Below are 23,780 nucleotides of genomic sequence, written 5' to 3'. Positions count from 1 at the left end.
GACAGACGGCCGGAACACACAGCATAAAATGAGGGTAGATCACGACACAGACCAAAGAAAACACAGGGTTTAAATACACAGAGGGAGCAATCAGGGAATGAGAGACAGGAGGGAAACACAGCTGGGGCAAATCAAGGCTAACGAGACAAAGGAAGCAAAACCAGATGCATTAACACGAGATAGTAAAACAGGAACCACAGTCTGAACTTACACACACAGACTCACAAGCAGGCACTGCAACAGAGGGAACAGAGACGTGGGACCAGGGCAGGCACAGACACTGACTGGACACATGTAACCCAGTGTTAAAAACGGGATTAAAAGCATAAATACTAATACTCATTTGATTAAAATACTAATTTCATAATGGTAATCAATATTGATAAAAAGAAGTTAAATATAATAAATACTGATAAAAAGCATGTAAACATAAGTTTAATTGATATGTCTGTATGTATATGTAATATATAAATGGTGTGGGGGCAGGACTTAGTCCTGTGGAGTGTGTTAGATCCACTGAGCGACCAATCATTGGCGGTCTGACCCTCCCCAGTCTGTGTGCGCTGCTCAGACACCTGTGTGTGCCTGCGTGCCAGTCAGAAACGCCAGAGACACAGACGGTGAAAGATTCGGTTACCCATGCGGTGAAGAAGCTAGCTGGATAGTAAAAGTCCTGTTTTCGTGGAAATAATAAGAGTGATACTGTATTCCAGAGGCCGTGAGCCAGCGTGATCACTGTGAAGCCCGTGTAGCATTTGTTGCTTCACATGGTAAGTCCCAGGCAGTGCACGTGCGCTAGCATAGCATGCTACTTGCCGCTAGCTCCGATGCTAACTTCCGCTAGCCATTTTGCAATGAAAGTGCCCTTTCGGAGGCTAAAGCCATTAGCACTGAGTCTGCTGCACTTTATACTGAAATGTTCTTTAACGGTTCATGTCATATTACTGTGGTATTGATGTATAATGTATGGTTTTGTGAAGTTGTTATGTTAGCACATGTTCACTTTTCTCATGGTGCTAATTATAGTTCTGCACACTGAGTGTTAGCAACGTGAAATTAAGTGCCTTCACCTGCACTTTACTTAGCTGAAACTTGATAAGTCTCAAGCCAATGTGTGTTTTAATGCACTGCTGAGCTATTTTGGTATTATTTTAAATGTGTGTTTCCTATGCACTTTTGCCCTTGAAATTAGAATAATTTGTTGTACAACATAGAATATTTTGAAAGAAATTTAGAAACACTACAAGCAACTAGTAGTAGTAATAAGTTATAGACATGATAGCTAAATGTTGAACTACTGTGTTCTGGCCTGGTCCCCAGGTCAGGTTTTTTTCCTTGCTTATTTGGATTGGATTGGTTTTGAGGACCTGAGGAGAATCGAGGATCCCTTTTCCAGTACTGGATGGCGAGCCCAGCCCAACGAGCCGGATGAACTGGTAGATTGTAACCCGACTGGTTACAAACACACTGAGTGACTATTGAACATTGACAGACTGAAATTGACTTTAAAAAAGGACACAAAAGACAATATATCTTTGGGTCGACCATTTGTGGGGTTTATTTTATTTTATTTTGTTTTCAAAAGCGCGCTCTACTTTTGTTAAATGTGCACAACCTGCTAAATTTCAATTATTGCTAATAAATGCAATTGTGTTTTCCACACCTACTGTGTACAAGTCCTCTGTTGTCATACACCCTTGGCTCCTACGAATCTAGAACCTGTCTGATCTGGCCCATATCTCCCTTCTGTCCTCGTACTGTGGTTAAAGGTAATTACACTGCTGTAGTATATGCAAAGAAGGCAAGAAGTAGCACCACCAGTGTTACATGAGTTACAAAAGTGGCGAGCCAGCCAGGAGCCTAGAGTGTTGTGTGACAACATTGGAATCCTCTTTGACCTATGATCAGACGCTCACCTACTGTGACAATGGATTTTGTCGAGAAGTATGCCGTTAAAGTACCAAATGCCATTATTGTTAGCGGTGTTACAGATAAAGAGAAAGACAAAGAGGTATTTGAGTTTCTGGAGCAACATGGTACTATTCGTAGAGTACTCGCTGTCGATGATGACTCTTCTGCATTCCACAAAAGTCAGATTGTAGAGTTCGAGTCCGGTGCAGCCGTTGAAATATTAGCACCTAAGCTGCCTTACCTCTTACAGTCCACTGACAATCCAGATGTCAGTTACCGCATTCGAGCCTTAACTGACGTCTATACTAAGACCGTAGGGGGCAGTGTTACTGAGGCTTACATTAGCAACCTGAAGGGTTTAGCCAAGTTAAGTGGGAAGGATTTCGAAGAAGTGTTGCGGGAGGCCATGTCCACAATAGGGAAGACCATTGAAGCTGCTGAGACAGCTGAGATAAACCCCGAAAATGATACTGCTGATCAGACTTGCCCTGTGGTAGGATCCACACGACTTGGAGCCTCACCTTCAGTCTTAACTGAACTGCCTCACCCTCCTGAACCCATTCAGGGCCCATTCCAAAGCCCCATGAGACCAAACGTGACACCTCAAATGTTGAGCCCAACTGACCTTAACCCACCAGAGGTTCAGAAAATAGTTGTTGAGCATGTTGTCAAGAGTGTTGAGAAGACATCACATGCTCACTCTACATTAAGACTCAGAGCTTTCTCTGGCAAGATGCCCAGACCTTACAGCGAAGCTGACTATGAAACATGGCGCTATCACGTTGACTTGTTGATGGAAGATGCTTCTTTGTCTGAGTTGGAAAAAACTCGTAAGATTCTTGAAAGTCTCCTTGCTCCCGCTTCTGATGTCATTCGCCCTCTTGGGCCAGAAGCCACTCCTGCAGACTATCTTAAACTTCTGGATTCAGCTTTTGGCACCGTCGAAGATGGTGAGGAACTGTTTGTACGCTTTATGAACACCCTCCAAGATCACGGTGAAAAGCCCTCTGCTTATCTGCTTCGTTTGCAGGTGGCGCTCAATCACACTGTGCGCAGAGGTGGGCTTGAACCACATGAAGTAAATAAGCAGCTTCTTAAACAGTTTTACAGAGGCTGCTGGGATGATAACTTGCTAACGGAGTTGCAGTTGGAGCTAAAGCATAAGGAGCCACCCACTTATGCGGAGCTATTGCTTTTCCTGCGTACTGCAGAAAACCGACAGGAAGTTAAAAGCACGCGAATGAAGAAACACTTTAGCGCCACAAAACCAAAAGCCGTGTCTCATGAACAGACAGTCACTGAAACAAATGCAGATGTTCGTCAAGCAGAGTCAGATAGTCTGGAAGAGCTGAAAAAACAAGTTGCCGATCTAAAAAGCCAACTAGCTGCCGTCGTGAAGCCAAAGAAACAAGCAACAATGAAGACAGTTCGAACAAGGAAACCTGAAAATAAAAAACCTGACCATGCCAAACCTGAAAACTCACCTCCACCCAGCCTCCCCAGTACTAGGCCCAAGCCCTGGTATTGCTTCCGCTGTGGGGAGGATGGACATATAGTAGCCACGTGTGAATCAGAGCCAAATCCTGCCCTTGTACTTGCAAAACGAAAGGAACTAAGAGTGAGAAGGCAGATATGGGACAGGCAGAATGACCAGCTTTCTTTAAACTAAATTCTGCCTCTGTTGCGGGACAAATGGAGGCTGATGCTTTGTTAACCCGTCCCACCCAGGTTAAACAAAAAGCTTCTCCTAAAAAGCGTGCCAGCCTAAAGTCACATACAAGAACAGATTCCTTTGACCTTCCTAAAGGTCTAATTGGTACAAAGAGTACTGCACAAGTGAGAGTTGATGGTCACACAGTGAGTTGTTTGCTAGATACTGGTTCCCAGGTGACTACAGTCCCCGAGTCCTACTATCGTCAGCATTTGTCCTCTCATGAGATTAAGCCATTGTTTGAACTTTTAGAGGTTGAAGGTGCCAACGGTCAGTCTGTGCCTTACTTAGGCTACATTGAACTGCATGTCACTTTCCCAAGAGAATTCCTTGGCATTGAAGCTGAAGTGCCGACACTTGCTTTAGTTGTCCCCGATGTGCGCACAGCTTCTCAGTCCTTAGTGCTAATTGGGACAAACACATTAGATGTACTTTATGAGCTGTACTCTGACGCATGCCATGAACTGCAGCTGAACCTGCCATATGGCTATAGGGCGGTTCTAAAAGTTCTTGAGTCACGTCACAAACAGTCCAAAGACAGTAGTCTTGGTTTAGTGACGATGCACAACAAACAGCCACAGTTGATTCCAGCAGGCCAAACTGTTGTTCTAGATGGTGCTGTAGCTGTGTCAGCTGGTAACGGTGAAAAGTCCGTCTTGTTGGAGTATCCACGAATGTCAGCCTTACCTGGTGACATCCTTGTGAAACCTTGTCTCATCGACCTACCTGAGCGAGCACCTTACCTTGTTCCAGTTGTACTCACCAATGAATCCGAACATGACGTGACAATCCCTCTAAATTGTGTCATCGGAGAAGTCAGTGCATATCAAAGAGTTCTATCTCAAGAGCACTCAGTGAGAACTCAAAGATCCCGAACTGAGCAGAAGTCAAATGTAACATATAACTTTGACTCTTCCCTATTAGCGCTGAATGGAAGGGCGCATAACTGAAAAGCTAAGCCAAATGCCCGAAGTGTTTGCACAAAATGATCTCGACTTTGGAAAAACGGATCAAGTGAAACATGCAATCAGATTGTCAGATGAAACACCGTTCAAGCATAGAGCGCGTCCCATCCATCCGAACGACCTGGAAGCAGTCCGTAAGCACCTCAAAGAACTGCAAGAAGCTGGTGTGATCAGGGAATCTACCTCCCCTTTCTCTTCACCCATTGTAGTCGTGCGGAAGAAAAATGGTGAAGTCCGCCTCTGTATCGACTACAGAAAGCTTAACGCGCAGACTATAAAAGATGCTTACGCTCTCCCCAATTTGGAAGAAACGTTTTCCACCTTGATCGGGTCGCAATGGTTCTCTGTCCTGGATTTAAAATCGGGGTACTACCAAATTGAGATGGAGGAGCTGGACAAACCCAAGACGGCGTTCGTATGTCCCATCGGCTTTTGGGAATTTAATAGAATGCCCCAAGGCATTACAAACGCCCCCAGCACGTTCCAGCGACTCATGGAGAAATGTATGGGCGACATGAACCTGCGTGAAGTGATCGTGTTTCTTGATGACATCATTGTATTCTCTAAGACACTTGAAGAACATGAGGCTCGCTTAATGAAAGTTCTTGATCGCCTGAAAGAGTATGGGCTCAAACTCTCCCCCGAGAAATGCAAGTTTTTCCAAACTTCTGTCAGATATCTCGGGCATATTGTGTCCAGTAAGGGAGTGGAGACTGACCCTGAAAAGGTGGAAGCCTTAAGTACCTGGCCTGTGCCCCGTGATCTTAAACAGCTCCGCTCATTCTTAGGCTTTTCAGGGTACTACAGGCGGTTCATTAAGAACTATTCGAGTATCGTTAAGCCCCTCACTGACTTAACATCAGGCTACCCTCCTTTGCGCAAAAGCACAAAGCCTAAAGCTAAGTCTGTAAAGTACCATGACCCCAAGACACCTTTCGGCGAGCGATGGACTCCCTCTTGTGATCTTGCTTTCAAAACCATCATTGAGAAGCTCAGTACTGCGCCTGTATTGGGTTTTGCTGACCCTAAACTGCCATATACACTCCATACCGACGCCAGCACTACAGGGCTTGGCGCCGCGCTCTATCAAGAGCAGAATGGCCAGACCAGGGTGATAGCTTATGCAAGCCGTGGGTTGTCCAGGAGTGAATCTCATTATCCCGCCCATAAGTTAGAGTTCTTAGCCTTGAAGTGGGCAGTGACGGAAAAGTTTGCAGATTACTTATATGGAAATCAGTTTACTGTCATAACAGACAGCAATCCTCTGACGTACATATTAACTACTGCTAAGATGGATGCCATGAGTTACAGATGGCTAGCTGCCCTGTCAACGTTTAGCTTTAAGCTCCAGTACAGAGCAGGCAAGCTTAACTCAGATGCAGATGGCCTTTCTAGACGACCACATGGCGAGTTGCTTAACGACGCAGTGTCCCAAAAAGAGTTCGACCGCATACAGCAGTTTACACAGACTCACCTGTCCCTACCTGACAGCAGTTTAAGTCCTGAAGTAGTGTCTGCTATTTGTGAGAAACACCTTGTATGCAGCTCTCAAAATGACACCATCCCTTTGGTTCACTCGCTAGCCATTTGTGCAGCTGCCATTCCAGGTGACTTTGTCAATGAAAATGACTGTGGTGGTCTTCCTGTTATACCCCATATGTCCCCTGAACAGATCACAAACGAACAAAGAACGGACCCTTGTCTGAGGGAAGTCATTGCACAAATTGCAACTGGGGAGAAGGTCCCACCAACTGTGCGAGCTGAACTTCCTGACATCAATCTTCTACTCCGAGAGCTCAATCGATTGGAGATGCATAATAACATCCTGTACCGAACTCGCCAAGATGGAGGGGATGTTACTTACCAGCTTGTCTTACCTGAACAGCTCCGTGACTCAGTCTTCCAAAGCCTCCACTGTGACATGGGCCACTTAGGCACTGAGCGTACCTTAGATCTTGCCCGAACAAGGTTCTATTGGCCTCGCATGGCAGCATATATAGAACATAGGATCAAAACATGTAACCGCTGTGTAAGACGTAAAACTCCTCCAGAAAAAGCAGCTCCACTTGTGAATATCAAATCCAGCAGACCTCTCGAATTAGTCTGCATGGACTTCCTGTCCATTGAGCCTGATCGAAGTAATGTGAAGGATGTGCTTGTATTAACTGATCATTTCACGAAATATTCATTAGCCATCCCTACCAGCAATCAGAAAGCTCAGACCGTTGCAAAAGCCCTTTGGGACAACTTCATAGTCCACTACGGGATACCCGAACGATTGCATAGCGATCAAGGTCCCGACTTCGAGTCCCACATTATCCAAGAGCTTTGCAAGATCATGGGCATTCGCAAAATTCGGACAACACCCTATCACCCCAGAGGGAACCCGGTAGAACGTTTCAATAGAACGTTACTAAGTATGCTAGGTACTCTTGAGGAAAAGGACAAAACTCAGTGGCACAACTATGTCAAACCACTTGTTCATGCGTACAATTGTACGAAAAATGATACAACTGGTTTTGCCCCATATGAGTTAATGTTTGGCCGTCAGCCAAGATTGCCAGTCGATCTAGCATTTGGGCTGCCCTTTAACAACAAAAGTTTCAAGTCGCATTCTCAGTACATAACAAAACTAAAGGCAACTCTACAAGAGACCTACAAACTAGCAACAGACCATGCTAACAGAATAGCAGAAAGAAACAAAACAAGGTTTGATATGCGAGTGAAACCCTCAAAGCTAGAGCCAGGTGACAGAGTTTTGGTGCGTGCAGTCCGTCTCAGAGGCAAGCACAAGCTAGCCGACAAGTGGGAGACTGATATTCACATTGTGGTGAACCAAGCAGGTGACTTGCCCGTCTACAGTATAAAACCCCTAACGAAAGAGGGCCCAGTCCGCACAGTCCACCGCGATCTCTTGCTCCCTTGTGGTTTTCTTGTCCCTGTTGAGGAGAAACCTGTCCAACCAACTCATGTACGCAAACCAAAAACAAGACAATCACCTAAACAACATGAGGAATGTGATCATTCAGAACTGGAGGATGAGGATGTCTGTTGGTTCAGAGAGGAACCTATTCAAGAGCCCATGAAGGTCACTCGAGTCTTTGAGATTCCCCAGCCAAAGACACACCCTAATGATCACAATCATGCTGGAACTAACTTACATGAACGTGACAACTTGCCTGGACGTGACAACTTGCCTGGACATGACAACTTGCCTGGACGTGACAACTTACATGAACGTGACAACTTGTCTGGAGGAGACAATTTAACCGGATGTGACAACTTACCTGAAAGTGGAAATCCACTTGGATGTGGAAGCCTAGAGGAGAGTGAAACCATGGTGGAACACTCAAACACCGACAATGAAAGCGAGAGTGACTCTAACTTACCCGATGGACCTACCTGTGATGGGCCAGTGGAAGAAGACAACTCAAATGATAATCAAGCAAACTCAAGTCAGTCAAATACTGAGAGTGAAGCCACAGCGGCTATAAGGCGCTCAGAGAGAACAAGAACCCAACCAGAACGACTACAATATAGTCAGTTGGGAAATCCCCTCGTTTCCATTGCCCAGTCCCTGTTTCAAGGTCTAAGCCTGGCTTTTACCAGTGCCTTGACAGAACAAGATCCTGTGGTCATCCCCATGAATGCTGGTTCCCCTGTCATTACCATTTAGCTATCCCATGCAAAGGGACTTGCATGATTCTAAGGGGGATAGTGTAACCCAGTGTTAAAACGGATTAAAAGCATAAATACTAATACTCATTTGATTAAAATACTAATTTCATAATGGTAATCAATATTGATAAAAAGAAGTTAAATATAATAAATACTGATAAAAAGCATGTAAACATAAGTTTAATTGATATGTCTGTATGTATATGTAATATATAAATGGTGTGGGGCAGGACTTAGTCCTGTGGAGTGTGTTAGATCCACTGAGCGACCAATCATTGGCCGGTCTGACCCTCCCCCAGTCTGTGTGCGCTGCTCAGACACCTGTGTGTGCCTGCGTGCCAGTCAGAAACGCCAGAGACACAGACGGTGAAAGATTCGGTTACCCATGCGGTGAAGAAGCTAGCTGGATAGTAAAAGTCCTGTTTTCGGTGGAAATAATAAGAGTGATACTGTATTCCAGAGGCCGTGAGCCAGCGTGATCACTGTGAAGCCCCGTGTAGCATTTGTTGCTTCACATGGTAAGTCCCAGGCAGTGCACGTGCGCTAGCATAGCATGCTACTTGCCGCTAGCTCCGATGCTAACTTCCGCTAGCCATTTTGCAATGAAAGTGCCCTTTCGGAGGCTAAAGCCATTAGCACTGAGTCTGCTGCACTTTATACGAAATGTTCTTTAACGGTTCATGTCATATTACTGTGGTATTGATGTATAATGTATGGTTTTGTGCGAAGTTGTTATGTTAGCACATGTTCACTTTTCTCATGGTGCTAATTATAGTTCTGCACACTGAGTGTTAGCAACGTGAAATTAAGTGCCTTCACCTGCACTTTACTTAGCTGAAACTTGATAAGTCTCAAGCCAATGTGTGTTTTAATGCACTGCTGAGCTATTTTGGTATTATTTTAAATGTGTGTTTCCTATGCACTTTTTGCCCTTGAAATTAGAATAATTTGTTGTACAACATAGAATATTTTGAAAGAAATTTAGAAACACTACAAGCAACTAGTAGTAGTAATAAGTTATAGACATGATAGCTAAATGTTGAACTACTGTGTTCTGGCCTGGTCCCCAGGTCAGGTTTTTTTCCTTGCTTATTTGGATTGGATTGGTTTTGAGGACCTGAGGAGAATCGAGGATCCCTTTTCCAGTACTGGATGGCGAGCCCAGCCCAACGAGCCGGATGAACTGGTAGATTGTAACCCGACTGGTTACAAACACACTGAGTGACTATTGAACATTGACAGACTGAAATTGACTTTAAAAAAGGACACAAAAGACAATATATCTTTGGGTCGACCATTTGTGGGGTTTATTTTATTTTATTTTGTTTTCAAAAGCGCGCTCTACTTTTGTTAAATGTGCACAACCTGCTAAATTTCAATTATTGCTAATAAATGCAATTGTGTTTTCCACACCTACTGTGTACAAGTCCTCTGTTGTCATACACCCTTGGCTCCTACGAATCTAGAACCTGTCTGATCTGGCCCATATCTCCCTTCTGTCCTCGTACTGTGGTTAAAGGTAATTACACTGCTGTAGTATATGCAAAGAAGGCAAGAAGTAGCACCACCAGTGTTACATGAGTTACACACAGAATAGAGGGAGTATGGAAACCAAAACTTAAGATCTACATAATCACACACCAAGAAGAACTGGGGAAAATAGAAAAGCAAAACAGAAACCAAAACCTTCACAATAATAAACTAAGATGAGAACACACATAAAGGTACAAAACTGAAACCACTGGGTCAATGACCCAGGTACCCTAACAAAGCCTAACTGTCTCACTTAACAGATGTTAAGAAGAGTATTCAGAAACTACAGAGCTGAACTTGAGAAAACTTGGTAGAGAAGTGAAGCATAAAATTTTTAGACTCTCAACTGCTTTTCTTAAAATTTCAAAACAGAGTACTGTCATGGATGTGTTCGCTTCTAGTTTTTAATAGATATAAAGTCAGAAAATGCTAACAAAAAGCAACTGAGTTTTGCAAAATTAATACCTTAAAAAACAACTGTCCATTAGTATTACAGCATAACTCGGGCACTCAGGCATATAATCAAAGTAAATCATAATATTAGCCATATTATCCACACATCATGCTAACACTAATAATCTTCACAAATTACTGCTAGGAAACTGCCATAAAAAAGTAAATGAAGAGAATGCTGTTGTTATTTGACAATATAAAAATAAAATTTAATTTACTTAAAATTGAGCAAGAGAAGTTGCTCTGGATAACTGGATACTGGGTTTTGCAACTACAGAATTTTTATCACGTGCATAATAAACAGAAGTGAAAGTTGGACTCTTAGTGTCAGTGTCCTGACATTTTAATCTGAACTGTGTGGCAATGGTTAAAGCTGTAAAACAAACAAGCCTGGTATTGTTGTCTCTGTAACTCAGCGTGTTAGTAGGCGACTTTCCTAATAGCTAAGGATAAACATGCTTTTCAGAGGTGTAACTCCACGAAAACTGCACTGCACTAAGGGTAAAAAACAGCAGTATTTGTGGATGCTGTTTCTTTGTTTCTTTTTATTCCTTGTCTGCTCAGTTGCTTGCACACTGAGGGCATGATCAGTTTTTATACTATGAATATATATCTCACTGTCTGACTTACTTTTCCCACTGAGCAAAAACATGGCTCTTTTCCTGGAAAAATACTTTATTTTATGTAAAATGTTAACTCTAACTAACAACACAAAGGGGCATATTTACCCTTAAACATGCATGTCATTACCAAAATCCCAGACTTAAGCAAAAGATTTCATTTTAGTGGCAATACTTTTTATTAGATTTTATATTCTTAGTAGACTCCTGTACACTTTCTCTGGCGTCACAGATTCATGTTTTAGTGACTGTTTTAAAAGGTGGATCATTATAAATGATTATATAAGTATCTGCAACACCACATTGGAACATTTTGCCCTTTGCAACACTGTATAGCTCCTGGATGTTTTTAACAGTCCCCTCCTATTCCGCCTCCTCCTCTTTTTTCTTCTCGAGTGGACGTCACCAGAGACATAACTATTACCCCGGCAGCTAAAAACAGGTCAAGTGTTGCTCCGTGATGTTGGCTGCAGTCCCAAGGAGAGGAAAAGGTGGTGAGATGGAGGGCAGCGATATGGGAGCAGTAAGAGTGGTTGAAAGTGTTTAAAAGACAGAGTGAGTACATGTCACAGAGAAAGCGAGGGGGAAGTCTAGAGAGCGATGCTTTTACTCAACTGTGTTCCCGGCCGCTCATCCAACTCCCCTGTTTCCTTTCTGGCTCTCCCACTCTCCCTCTCACATTACAACCGGAACATCGTGGAACGACACTTTGATTTTGAAATCATAATGACAGTCACAACAGGAAAGTGAGTCTTAAAATAGTCTCCATGCACAGTAGCCTATGATTTTCAAGGTCAAGGTATTGCCTATGCAAAGACTAAAAGCAGCAGAGCAGATTGGTTTAATTCATTCCTATCCACACATCAGAGTGATCATTTCAGTTCAATTTTGTTGATGCCAGAGGTCACAGGAGGATGGCCAGATTGATTCATGCTGATAGGAAGGCAACAATAGCCCAAATACCCACTTGTTCCAACCGATGTATGCTGAATGCACAACACATGGGACCTTAAAGCAGATGGGCTACAGCGGCAGAAGACCACACAGTGAGTCACTCCTGTCAGCTAAGAACTGGAAATTGAGGCTACAGTTCACACTGGCTCACCAAAACTGGGCAACAGACGACTGGAACAATGTTGTCTGATCTGATAAGTCTTGATTTCTGCTGCAATATTCAGATGGTATGGTTCAAATCTGCCATAATATACATGAAAGCATGGACCTATCCTGCATTGTATTAATGGTTCAGGCTGCTAGTAGTCATGTAGTGGGATGTGGGGGATGTTTTCTTGGAACATTTTGGCCCCTTAGTACCAAATGAGCATTGTTTAAGCACCACAGCCTGCTTCCAACAGGATAAGACATCATGTCACAAAGCTCAAATCATCTCAAACTGGTTTCTTGAATATGACAATGAGTTCACTGTACTCCTCCGCAGTCACCAGATCTCAGTTTTATAGAGCACCTTTGGGATGGGGAGGTGTGAGGAGATTCGCATCATGGATGTGCAGCTGACAAATCTGCAGCAGCTGTGCGATGCTGTCATTTCAGTATAGACAACAATCTCAGAGGAAGGCTACAAACCACTTTATGGAACCTGGGCCACTAAGAATTAAAGCTAAAAGGGCATTTAAACCACTCACAGATGTAGTTAATGATGTGGCCAGTGAGCTTATTTCTAGTAGACAGACATTGCAGACCTTTGGCTTTCTAGCTGTCAGTTTGTTGAAGAATTTGAAGAAATACAACTACATGCTTTCCAAATCTCTTCCCACAAGTTGGACTGGAATGATGGCAGGGTCACGTCAAGCGTAGGGCCTGGCCTTGGATAAGGCCCTCCACCAATGCCAATAAACTAGAATACTGTTAACCTTACAATGCACAACTCCACTGGTCGAGAGCATGGGTAGGACCAGTGGTGTCACTGACTAAATTTATTCGAGTAAAGGTTTAATATACCTTATTTAAATATATCTATATTATACTTACTTCTAATTCTACTACACATTTGAAAGCAAATGTTATACTTTGTACTCTGTACCATTCAATTGAAAGCTTTAGGCACTTATTGTTTTGCAGATTTTAAAATATAATACTGCTTTGGTTCTGTATTAGTATAAAGATACCAAGCAGTCTATAAGAAATTACAATCTCCAGCAGTTACCTTAAAGTCAGTACATTTACTTTAGATACTAATAATATTTAATAAATAATATAATCAAATTCTGAATAAAGTTGGGGGGCTACGCCACAGGGCAGTTAGTAGGTCTGGGCCTGAATTCTTCTGAACGTCGAATCATCAGCAGAGCTCCTTTTTCATTTCATGAAAAGGTGAGCCAATACCATGGAACTTGGCTTTTTGACATATTTGCACATGTATTTTCCATATTTGCAAATCCATAACCCCCTTGGACGCAGTACGTGCAGATATAGGGGATGCCCTGATGACAAACTGATCACACAAAAAGTTTACTTTTCATAATCATTTTCATAAATACAACAAAACTGCATTCCCAAACAAAGCAGGTTTTGTGCTTTTGTTGACCGAGTGAAAAAGGGGAAGTCTGGCCACAGTTACAGTAGACGGCTTTTCAGAAGAACCTTAAACCATCTGTGAATTGGTCGGGGTTTGGAGTTGCTTCGCTACCTCAGGCACAACGCAGCTTGCAGTTATTCATCAACAATGAGTTGTGCATCATGTGAAAGATTACTTGAAGATAAGGTGAGGACATCTGCCTGACAGTGAACCTGAATCAGAAGTGGACCTTTTGGCTCAAATTCCCAAATCCAAATAAAATGTCTTGAAAATTAGCAGAGAGTTACGTCCTGGTCAAAGCTTACATCTGAATCCCACTGACACTTTGTGGAGGGATTTGAAACAGACATAAAAGGCAAACAAACCCTCAAAACATCATTCAACTGAAGGAATTTTGCATGGGAGGTTCATAAAAAATTCCTGCAAACCAAATCAGAGGCTGGTTGAATATTCCATCTGTAAATATTGAGTATACATATCAAGAAATGTCCAAATATGTCAAAAAACCAAAAAAGGTTTTTTAGTGGATGTGCTACCTTTTTCTACGTAGCTTGAACTAGTTAGATTACTTCTACACATATTCAGCGTAAAAGCTAAATATGAGCTTTTCCTCTTAATTAAAGAAAACATAATATAGGCCAAAATTTTCAATTCATACAGCTAAATTCTCTCATGAAGGCTTTCATTCTTTGAGCAACCTGAAACTACCGCTTCTCAGCTTCTATCAGACACAGACTGGGATATTATATGAACAATTTTCTGCAATAAATGATGATATACTCGTATCTGCTCCTGAGGCCTCCCAGGGTGAATTCGAGCGGGAGTGCAAGGTTTAGCAGCAAAGGGAAGATAAATGAGACAATTAAACGGGGCTCGATGGCACCTCTGTGACTAAGGGCTTTTCCTTCCTGCCTGCTTAAGTACAGACAAACAATAGTAAGCAGCAAAGGACAGTGTGTCCAACACTGACGGGCACACACTTAGGTGTTTATGTGCATGAGAGTGTGACTTCTCAGGTTTGCTGTAGGAATTCAGTCAGCAAACAGGCAAAGACTTGTAGACACCTAACAATACTGTGGCTGTACAAAAATATCATCAGCAATGCATCAATTAATAATTTCTTACACATTGTATTACTGTGATAGATCTCAGTCTTATCGTTTTGTACTAAAGAACATTTGTTATTTTTGAATTCATCCAGAAGTTTGTTTTCAGTCTTTTTAAATATTATAAATAAAGTGCCGAGAAATTCTATACTGAAAACAAGAGCATCTTTTTAAAAAAAATAAAAGTCAGCAAGTTCAAGATAGATCTGCTTTAGTTCTGCTTTTGAAAATGGTTAGTTTCAGTTTAATTTTTATTAGTTTCACTATTAGTTTTTAGGGTTTTTAAAAAAAAATTATTGCAGTGTGGTTGGTATTTGTCATCAGCAGAAGCTTCAGAACACTAATATTTCAGCTGGTTTTATATTGTTTCAGATAGTTTATTCTTATTCTATTTTTTTCTCATGTAGTGTTAGTTTTTAGTTTGGTTTTAATTACTATGACACCCAATAAACATCTACCAAATATAATGTTATTAAATCGTGTGTAGGCCATTTGTAGATGTTGGGTTTCTTGTCTTTACTTCCTGTTGTACACCTCGCTGCAGGCCAACAGCTCACTGGAAGTGGACAGATAGACAGTGAACAGTGGTGTAGTAGTTAGCCGTGCTCATTAAAACTGACCTCAGGCTTTGTTTTATCATCTGGATGCACTGTCCTACCCCCAGTCCTGTCTGTCATGTGACTGATGTGACTGCCTGGTCCTTGGTGGTGCTGTTTTTTTAAAACCCTCACATAAGTAAACTGTTTTCAAAGCTTTGCAGCTAAGCGGCGACTAGAGAGCAAACAAAGTTAATGCTTTTTCTCAATTTTTAGCAATTAAAGTGCTTACCAATGGCACTGCATCTGACAGGCTAGTAAATATGTTAGTTTACCTATGAATGTGCCGCCTAAAATGTACTCTATCAACCAGCCATCAGCTTTAGAGTGATGCTGTCACTTGATCACATGTCTTCACTGCATAGAGAGCCAATTTACTACCCTGACTTTTTCTCTATAGATCCACGCTGTTGCTGCAGCGTGTAGTTTGGCATTTTCTTGGTGCAATAAGCAATGCATTACCTAAAAAACACATTGATCCATTTTTGGCACTTTCACAGATGTTCTTGTTACCCGTGGCATGTGCACTCATTCATCCTCATGCCTCACGGATGTTGACTTTTGAACTGTCATAGCTGAAAATGGGTGCTTTGGGATAATCTTTACGCATGTATTATCTTTGCAAGTGGCAACCTTTCCAAAAAAGCCATACTTGTTCAGCCTTCTTCTACTCGAACTTTAGCATTTAGCTAACTCGGGCCTGTACAGTCTGAGATGTGAGATGCGTTTTTTGCAGTTTCTCTGAGTGTTGCATTGTCTGACCTTGGAGGAATCTGCTGCGATGTCCACTCCTGGGAAGACTGGAAACTGTAGACGTAGAATGATGGACTTAAAAATGTATGGAAAAGGCCTAATAACCCTTCCCAGATTGATGGGCAGCAACAGTTATTTCTCTGAGATCAATTATTTCTGAGATCATTGCTGATGTCTTTCCTCCTTGGCATCATGCTATCAAATACCTGAATTCTCCATGTCTTTCACAGAGGTGCTGATGCTCAATTAATCACTTGCACTTGATTAGAGTCCTATGAAAGCAGTAAGGGGCTAATTAGTTTTTTCATACGCTGCTTCTGCTTTTAGTTTAGTTTCTATTATTGAAATAATGACACGGGGTAATGTGTCATGTGTTGTTAATTTTAGAACCTGCTAACGACCAGCTGATTTTTATTATGTCCTGTTACATAAAATCTTGGGATTGAAAGAGGGTATACTTTCTTTGTTACCATATACTCAGTTGCAAGATGTTTCAACAGACCTTTTTTTTTAATATTAAACAGCCTTCGAGCCTTCTAGTTTCTCTGTGCCAGCTTTACTGAAATATTTTTGCGGCACCATATTCAAAATAAGAAAGAAAACTCTTAGTTTTGACATTGCTTATATTGCATTTCAATAAAATACTGAGTTTAAATGGTTCGCAAATGTTCACATTCTCTTTAATTTCACACATCGGGTTATATCTTATCATCTGACCATTTTATAATACACAACATGTCAGAGACAATGGAAACCCTCTGTCTTTGGACAACAAAAAGCCCTTAGTTTTAACTCTACAATCTGTGGATGTGATCTATCTGTTAGGACCTCCTTCACTCCAGTGTGCATGACAAACAGTGTACATTGTACATCCTACATAATGAACACTAGAGCTTTCACCTACTTCTGGATGAACTGAATGAACTTATCATTATCTACCACATTCCTGAAATTCACTCAACGCTGAATTCACAAAAACAGTTTAGAAGATCATTGTTTAAACTAAATCTAATTTTTAAATTACGCTTTAAAATATGATTATGTGGGCAACAAGACAGAGTGGTATGCAATAAAACTGCAGACGTCTCAATAAGGCAAGTTAAAGGGTACACAAAGGCGATATGCTTGAATGACGTGAGAATTTCACCAATTTATTTTTCAGGCTATGAACTTTTGTTTCTGTACAGAATGAAATATCAAGAAAATGACAAATCTCTCTAAGTATATTTTCTACCATAATGACGTAAATTTAAAATAAGCCAGTGAAAGAATCTTTACACCAAATGAGATACTCTGAAAAATAAACTGCTGAACTTAAACAGGGAGCATTTCACCCAGCTCACTCGAACACTTTAGTCTGCCAGTGTCTTGCTAGTGTTTTAAACTAGAAGAAGAAAGCGGACGGTTAAATGACGAGAAAAAAAAGCTTCAATAAATAAAACAGAGCCATATGTCCTTATGCATAAGAGGATACACTCTAAGTCGCTTTTGCCTGTCATAAACTGTGAGTAGGAGCGTCAGCTAATGGACAAGTGCAGGCAGAAGAGTGAGTCATACCAGTCTGCTCACAAGAACCTCATTTTCTGCCAGATCCTGTGTGATGTATGTCTGCAAGTGTGCGCGTTAGAGAGAAACAGTGAAAAACACAGAGACGAGCAACGTGCATGGCGGCAGCTTAGCCGAGTGCGTGAGAGAGAGAGAGGAGCGCAGCAAAGAGAACAGTAGGTTTGTTGAGCAGCTCCCACAGGACAAGAACATCTTTGCGAGACATGTGCTTTTAGCTGAATATGCAGACAGCACAGCTTACATTATACATGTTAGACAGCTTAGGTGTTACTTGACTGACAAATCTTTATTGGAACAAAAAAAAAAAAAACTGAAAAAAGAGTGCTCTTGCAGCACCTCCAACACTTCATAAATTACAGCATTAATAACTTTGTACATTTATATTTGTTTTTAAATTGGGACATTTGAACTGTAACTGTATGTATCTGTATTTATTTTTAATACACTTCAAAATGCTTTTAAAATAATGGCCTGTAAACAGTCTTTTCCCTCCCACCTTTCTTTGCTTGATGACCTCTTATAACCATCCTGTGGAAAATCACTGCACGGTAAAACCTAAAATCTTGAGGTCAGAAAAATAAATTACTAATAATTATTAATGTAATGCATAAAAATACTGCAAGAATTAAATTTTAAAATTTAAGATAACATTTAGATATTCAGAACATTGCATGAATCCTATGTCAAACCTTACGATACCATAAAAACACTACTAAAGGCAAAACACAAGACATCTAAGTGATACAGCACAATATGATGCATGTGTACTTCAGCTGCACATTAATAAATATGACATTAAACTGATTCTTATAAATGTAGGAGGCACAGAATCGTTTCCATTTATGACTCAAATCATTCATGGTGCTTAAAATTCAGACGCGTGCTCTGAATTGCCTTCTGGCGTCATTTACATGGAATTCAGATGGCGTGCCAAGTGAACGCTTTCAAAAATAACCAGGTTAGTGTGTGTATGTGTGCGCGTGTGAGACTTGCATACTAAAAGGAGGCAAGTCGGTATGACGAACTGTTGCTAAGCACTGGTGGTTGCTAGGTGGTGGTGGTGGGGGATACAGGTTTGCAGTCAGTGATGGAATCTGAGGGTTTACCTCGATTTTCATCTGTGCACGTGTCCCCGCTGGATGTAATAGTCAGAATATCAACACTGCAGCAAGCGAAAATGCCATTTCTTCCTCAAGTTTTTTTTTGTTGTTGAGCTTTTTCACGTTCTGCTCTCATATATACAAACACAGAAATGAGCAAGGGAATATTAAGCAAGAGGCAGTGTTCATATAAAGATTTCCTCGTCAAAAATCTGGTCAATGTTTTTAAAATGTTGCAAATTACTCATTAAAAAAAGGCAGAACACAAACATCCGTTTAGCAGTTTCAGTGTCAACAACTGAAGAATGACTCATTTATCTCGTCTCCCATTGCAGTCATCAAGGAAAGCTGCAGAATATCTGGCAGAGGAACAGACAGAGTGAAACCAGCACTCTATCCGGCTTTCCCCGGGATGATTACTGTATTATATACAGCAGGGAGGGGGAAAGCCTCACAGTTTGCTGGCTTCCCTCGGCGTGTCTTAAGATATTCTCCAGCGTTTTCTGCACAGGCATGTTTGACTATTAGTCAGAGTTTTTAGGTGCATCATGGAACATACTGTGCATCCCTAGCTGGTGTCACTTCTGCCAGATAGGGTGTGATCCCGCTGGGTAAAGGTGACGGTGGGGGGGTTGGCAGGGCGAGACACGGGCAGCCATTTGTACTCGAGGTTCTGCACTGGAGGGTCCAAACACCAGTCAAAGTTGTTTAACAGGTACACGCACGCTTCCTGGCAGCGAAACACAAAAATACTGTTTTCTGGTTGTGCTTGCTCCATTTTACATAAACGAAACTTATGTAGAGTGAAGAGCTGCATGGGTGTAAGTGACAATTTTCTATTTTACAGCCCAGCAAAAACAAAATGTTAAAACTGAAGGCACTTGGCAGAGCTAGAGCATCCACCAACGCTGAATAAGTCTCCAACTTGCAAAGCTACAGCCTCCACATCACTTCAAGCCTGTTTTTGTATGTTCCTTTCCAGGTTTGAAAATAGCAATGCAACAACTTTTACCAGGCAAGCTGTAATGGAACATTTGGTCCTTTAGACCTGGAATCAACAATGCTTACATTCAGACACAAAATCATACAGTTAAAAACACATTTTCCTTTGAGCCACACAGAAATTTGCATAATTTTAAGAGAAGACCTTTATTTCATTCCATATCATTTCTCTCAGTGTCACTCCTTTGTATTCCCTTCTCTTTCACTCATTCAATATATTCTATTCTAGTCATCATTCTGTTCCATATATACTTCCATTCTATTACTCTATTTTATTATTTTCCAAATAATTCTATTCTATTCTGTTTAATTACTTTTTGTGCTATTTGTATTATTTTCTATTTTACTGTATTTCAATTTTCAATTCTGTTCAGTTCGTCTAGATTTTCTTTGCTTTCCCTCCAATACCCCATCATTCTATTGTATTGTATTTGTTGTATTTATTCTATTCTATTTCATTACTTTCTATTTTATTATCTTTTTCTACTGTGTTTCATAACATTTTTATTCTATTCTACTCTATAATGTCTATTTTCTTCTATTCCACATAATTCTACATTCTATTCTATTCTATTATTGCCAGTCTATTATTCTATATTATTCTATATTATTAAGCATTACTTTCCATTCTCTATTCTATTTCATTTTCCCCATATATATATTCTATTCTATTCTATTTTATTCTAGCGAGAGCACTGAGAGCTCAGAACTGGTGATGTCATAGACAACACTCCTTACTGGCTTATCCTCAGCCATGGACCTGTCTAACCAACACATATTTCCCCTGCGTCTCTCCACTTTATGAATGAAGATTTTCCTGGTGAGGGGGAGGATGAATGAATGGGGAAGGATCAAGGGAGTAACGGAGAGGAGAGGAGAGGGAATGAGAGAATTATGAGAGTGGGGGTGGGTAGCGAGGACGACAGGGGGAAGGATGAAGTGAGGCGATGAGTCACATCTCTGACCTAGATCCCTGCAGTCTACTTTTTACTCTGGTCATGCCCTCATCCCTCTGTGTGTGTGTGTGTGTGTGTGTGTGTGTGTGTGTGTGTGTGTGTGTGTGTGTGTGTGTGTGTGTGTGTGTGTGTGTGTGTGTGTGCAAATGGTCACCCTGCTGAAAGCCAAGCAGATGTACTTTAATCTGCCAGTCTGATCTTTTCTGTAATTAAGCACGGTAAGAGATGTAATCAAACACATGCATCATTAAAGCAAAGCAGATAGCTCACACTGACAGTTATAAATTTATCATAATTAACTATTTAAAGACAGGATTAACAACTTAAAAACTGAGATAAGGGAAGATACTGTTTGAGTAGCAAAATAAAAGCAGTAAAAATATATTGTACATTTGTGTTGTGAAGCAGCATCAAACACTGTTTCAGTCCTCTCTAAACTAAGAGGCAACGCTGCTCATTGCTATGGATGCCAGTCTGTGTCATTTAATTTAGAATGTACTTAAAAATATCCAGTAAAGTCAAATAAAAGAAATTATATTAATACTGTACACATCAAAATTAGAATATTTTTTATAAATGTAAATTAAATATATAAAAGTGTAAAGAGTAAAACAGGAAGAGAATACCTGTGCAATCTATTCCAAGCTCTACATCTATACAGCTTTAATAAACGACATAATTTCTTAAGCATCTGCATTTAACACTTTTTCATTTTTTTTTTAAGTACCAGAGAGGTGGTAATTCTACTTTGTGTATTCACTACTGTGGCCAAATATATCGATATCTCCAGAGACAGAGACAAATCATGACAATCGTAAATAATCCAAAACAAGCAACTGATTATTTATGATGAGTAATCCAATTTGAAACAATAACTGTCCTGCTGAAGAGGGACAATAGCCGAACGAGGAGAGACATTAAACTGCTTTGAACTACACCTGAGCTCCACTCAATCACACCCAACATTTTCAGTGACTCATAAGTGTGAGTGCAGCGTTGAGTCATCCCTCACTGTTGCATTTTAGATAGCGTGCATTAACACCCCCATGTATCTTGCTGTTTTTACTGTTAAATAATCTGAGAACAAAAACATATAAATGATGTCTTAGTGAATGTAATCTACCAGCCGAGGTTCAATAATATACTTAGCGTTTGTCACTTATCTGGCTCAGTGGATGTGGACAGCTGCGATTACCCTCTCATTTCCTTTCCTTTTCTCTACTCTCATGTCTTTCCTGTCCTTTTTTCTTCACTGAGGAACAGTGAAGAAAACAGGACAGCTCTTGACCTTGGGAGACTGCTCTCCACTGGCTAACAATAAAATGCAAAATATAAGCCCTGTCACCCATCCAAAGATTTTTCTTTTGTTTCAGAAATGTGCTTCTTCTTTTAGATGTTTACTGTCAAAGTCTAATATTTTTGTTTGTTTAATATTTTTGTCTACGATGATGCACCTGCCTCCTCAAGAGCAGCGGTCCCCAACCCCTGGCCATGGACCGGTACTGGTCCGTGAGTCGTTTGGTACCGGGCCGCGAGAGCTGAGGCTCGGGTGTGAAATTTATGGTTTTCAGGGTTTTTATCATTAACTCGGTGTCCGTGGATCTTTTCCTGTGTTGTAGTTGTGTGTCTGATTTTGAAAGAAATATTTACGCGTTACCATAGCGACCAGAGAGCATTAAGGGGCAGAGAGGAGGATGTTACTCTCAATGTTGTTGGCGCATTTCAGGAGGACTTTGCTAACAAAGTTACACAATTACACAGTGAATTCGCGTTTATTATTATATTTACAAAATACCACAGTTTTTGTCTTGGTCGTATCATTTTATTTTGTTGTATTTATCAGCGACACCTTAAAGGGCCTGTCCGTGAAAATATTGTCTGACATTAAACTGGTCCATGGCACAAAAAAGGTTGGGGACCGCTGCTCAAGAGGGTTCCTCACTTGGTTAGGTGTTGTGAAACAGTTTTTCTTAACCATGAAAATAATTCTGTGATCATCCACATCAGTTGTCTTCTGTGGTCTTTCATTGAAGCAGTTTTTCTTTTTTGGTGTTTAGCCACTCCTGAAATTTTTGCTATCACTCTGATATATTTGCTTTTCATCCTTTACTTGCATTCGATATATTTTTTGATTTTATATTGCCAGTTCCAGCAAACAGCTACCAAATGCAAGTTAAACAACTCCAAGGCTCACCTGTCCATAAAAATGCTGATGAGTCAATTGCACAATAAGTTTTCAGCCTCTGAAAATGGGCGATTATATCTATAAAAATCGCTGTAATTCCTAAACAGTTAATGCAATACTTACTTTTAAACCCGTTGAAATAAAGCTGAAAGTCTGCACATCAATCACATCCTGATTGTTTAATTAAAAATAAACTGAGTAGGCGAACTAGTTTAACTAATTAGTTTTAGTAGATTTTAGTCTAAGTAGATTCATTAGCCAACTACATTTTGTACAGATATAGTTAAAAATTAACCACACATATACGCTCTGCTTTTCCTGGGTGTGTGGAAGATGTTCCCGTGTGTCCTTCACTGTGGTAATGCTAACATCTGAGTACCTCTTTTGAGGAGGTTTAGAAAAAACTGAAACACTGCTCTAACACTGCTCTGAGAATCCAGACTGACTTATTACAGTCACACTAATATATGACAGAGCAATACAAGAACAAAAATGCTCCTTTACTTCAAAGTCTTGTACAAAAGCAAGCGTTGTTGTCTTGTGAGCAAGGGGATTTTTTTCTCCTGAGGCATGCATGCATGCAGCTAGGCTTTTCATGGCCATCGAAACATCTAATTCATATTTATGAGTAATTTAACAGGACTCTTGTTTTGAAAAGAAACATAGTAATACATAAAAACTCATGGTGCTAATGTTATCAAATGACCTACTGGATAAAATCTGTAGCCATTTCAACCTAATCTTTGGCAAATATGCAGAAATAAGAAGCCTGCTTTCATCTACCACCACCTAAAAACAAAGCTGGTCACAGGTAAATCTGTAAATCGGTGACAAAGTCTGTAATATTTCCTGGAAATCCACTGGCGCACAGCATTTGTTGTTGACTTGGTGTCACCGCTTTGACTTTCCAGTGTCAAGCTGACAACACATACGCACACGTTTGTTTACGTGCACTCCTCTTTCTAGAAGGAATGCCCCCACATGGGAAATTAAATCTCTTTGCTTCCTGTTGTCACACCTGTAACACACCTGTCTTGTTCTCATGGCTTTAATGGGCTGCGTGTGTGTGTGTGTGTATACGCGTGTGCCCAGTATATAGGCAACGGCAG

At 40.9% G+C, this 23,780-nt stretch overlaps 1 protein-coding gene across 5 annotated transcripts in view; it reads right to left on the bottom strand.

Annotated features, from left to right (window-relative positions):
- LOC116324950 (putative cytochrome P450 120) overlaps nt 1–23,780 on the bottom strand; it is a 57,557-nt gene that overhangs the window by 14,971 nt on the left and 18,806 nt on the right. For 2 of the 5 annotated variants that reach the window (XM_039615405.1, XM_039615407.1), the window contains one exon: nt 16,993–19,258. The exons of the other annotated variants lie outside the window; for them this stretch is intronic. Coding sequence is in view for 1 of the 2 variants with exons in the window: in XM_039615407.1 (XP_039471341.1) it covers nt 19,237–19,258 (22 nt within the window). In the remaining variant the exon portion in view is untranslated. Of the gene's footprint in view, nt 1–16,992; nt 19,259–23,780 lie in introns of those variants that run through there. 5 annotated transcript variants of the gene reach the window in all.

This window comes from Oreochromis aureus, linkage group 7 (assembly GCF_013358895.1).
Source record: "Oreochromis aureus strain Israel breed Guangdong linkage group 7, ZZ_aureus, whole genome shotgun sequence".
NCBI lineage: Eukaryota > Metazoa > Chordata > Actinopteri > Cichliformes > Cichlidae > Oreochromis > Oreochromis aureus.
The sequence above is the reverse complement of the archived record's forward strand: the minus strand, read 5'-3'. Positions and strand labels throughout refer to the sequence as shown.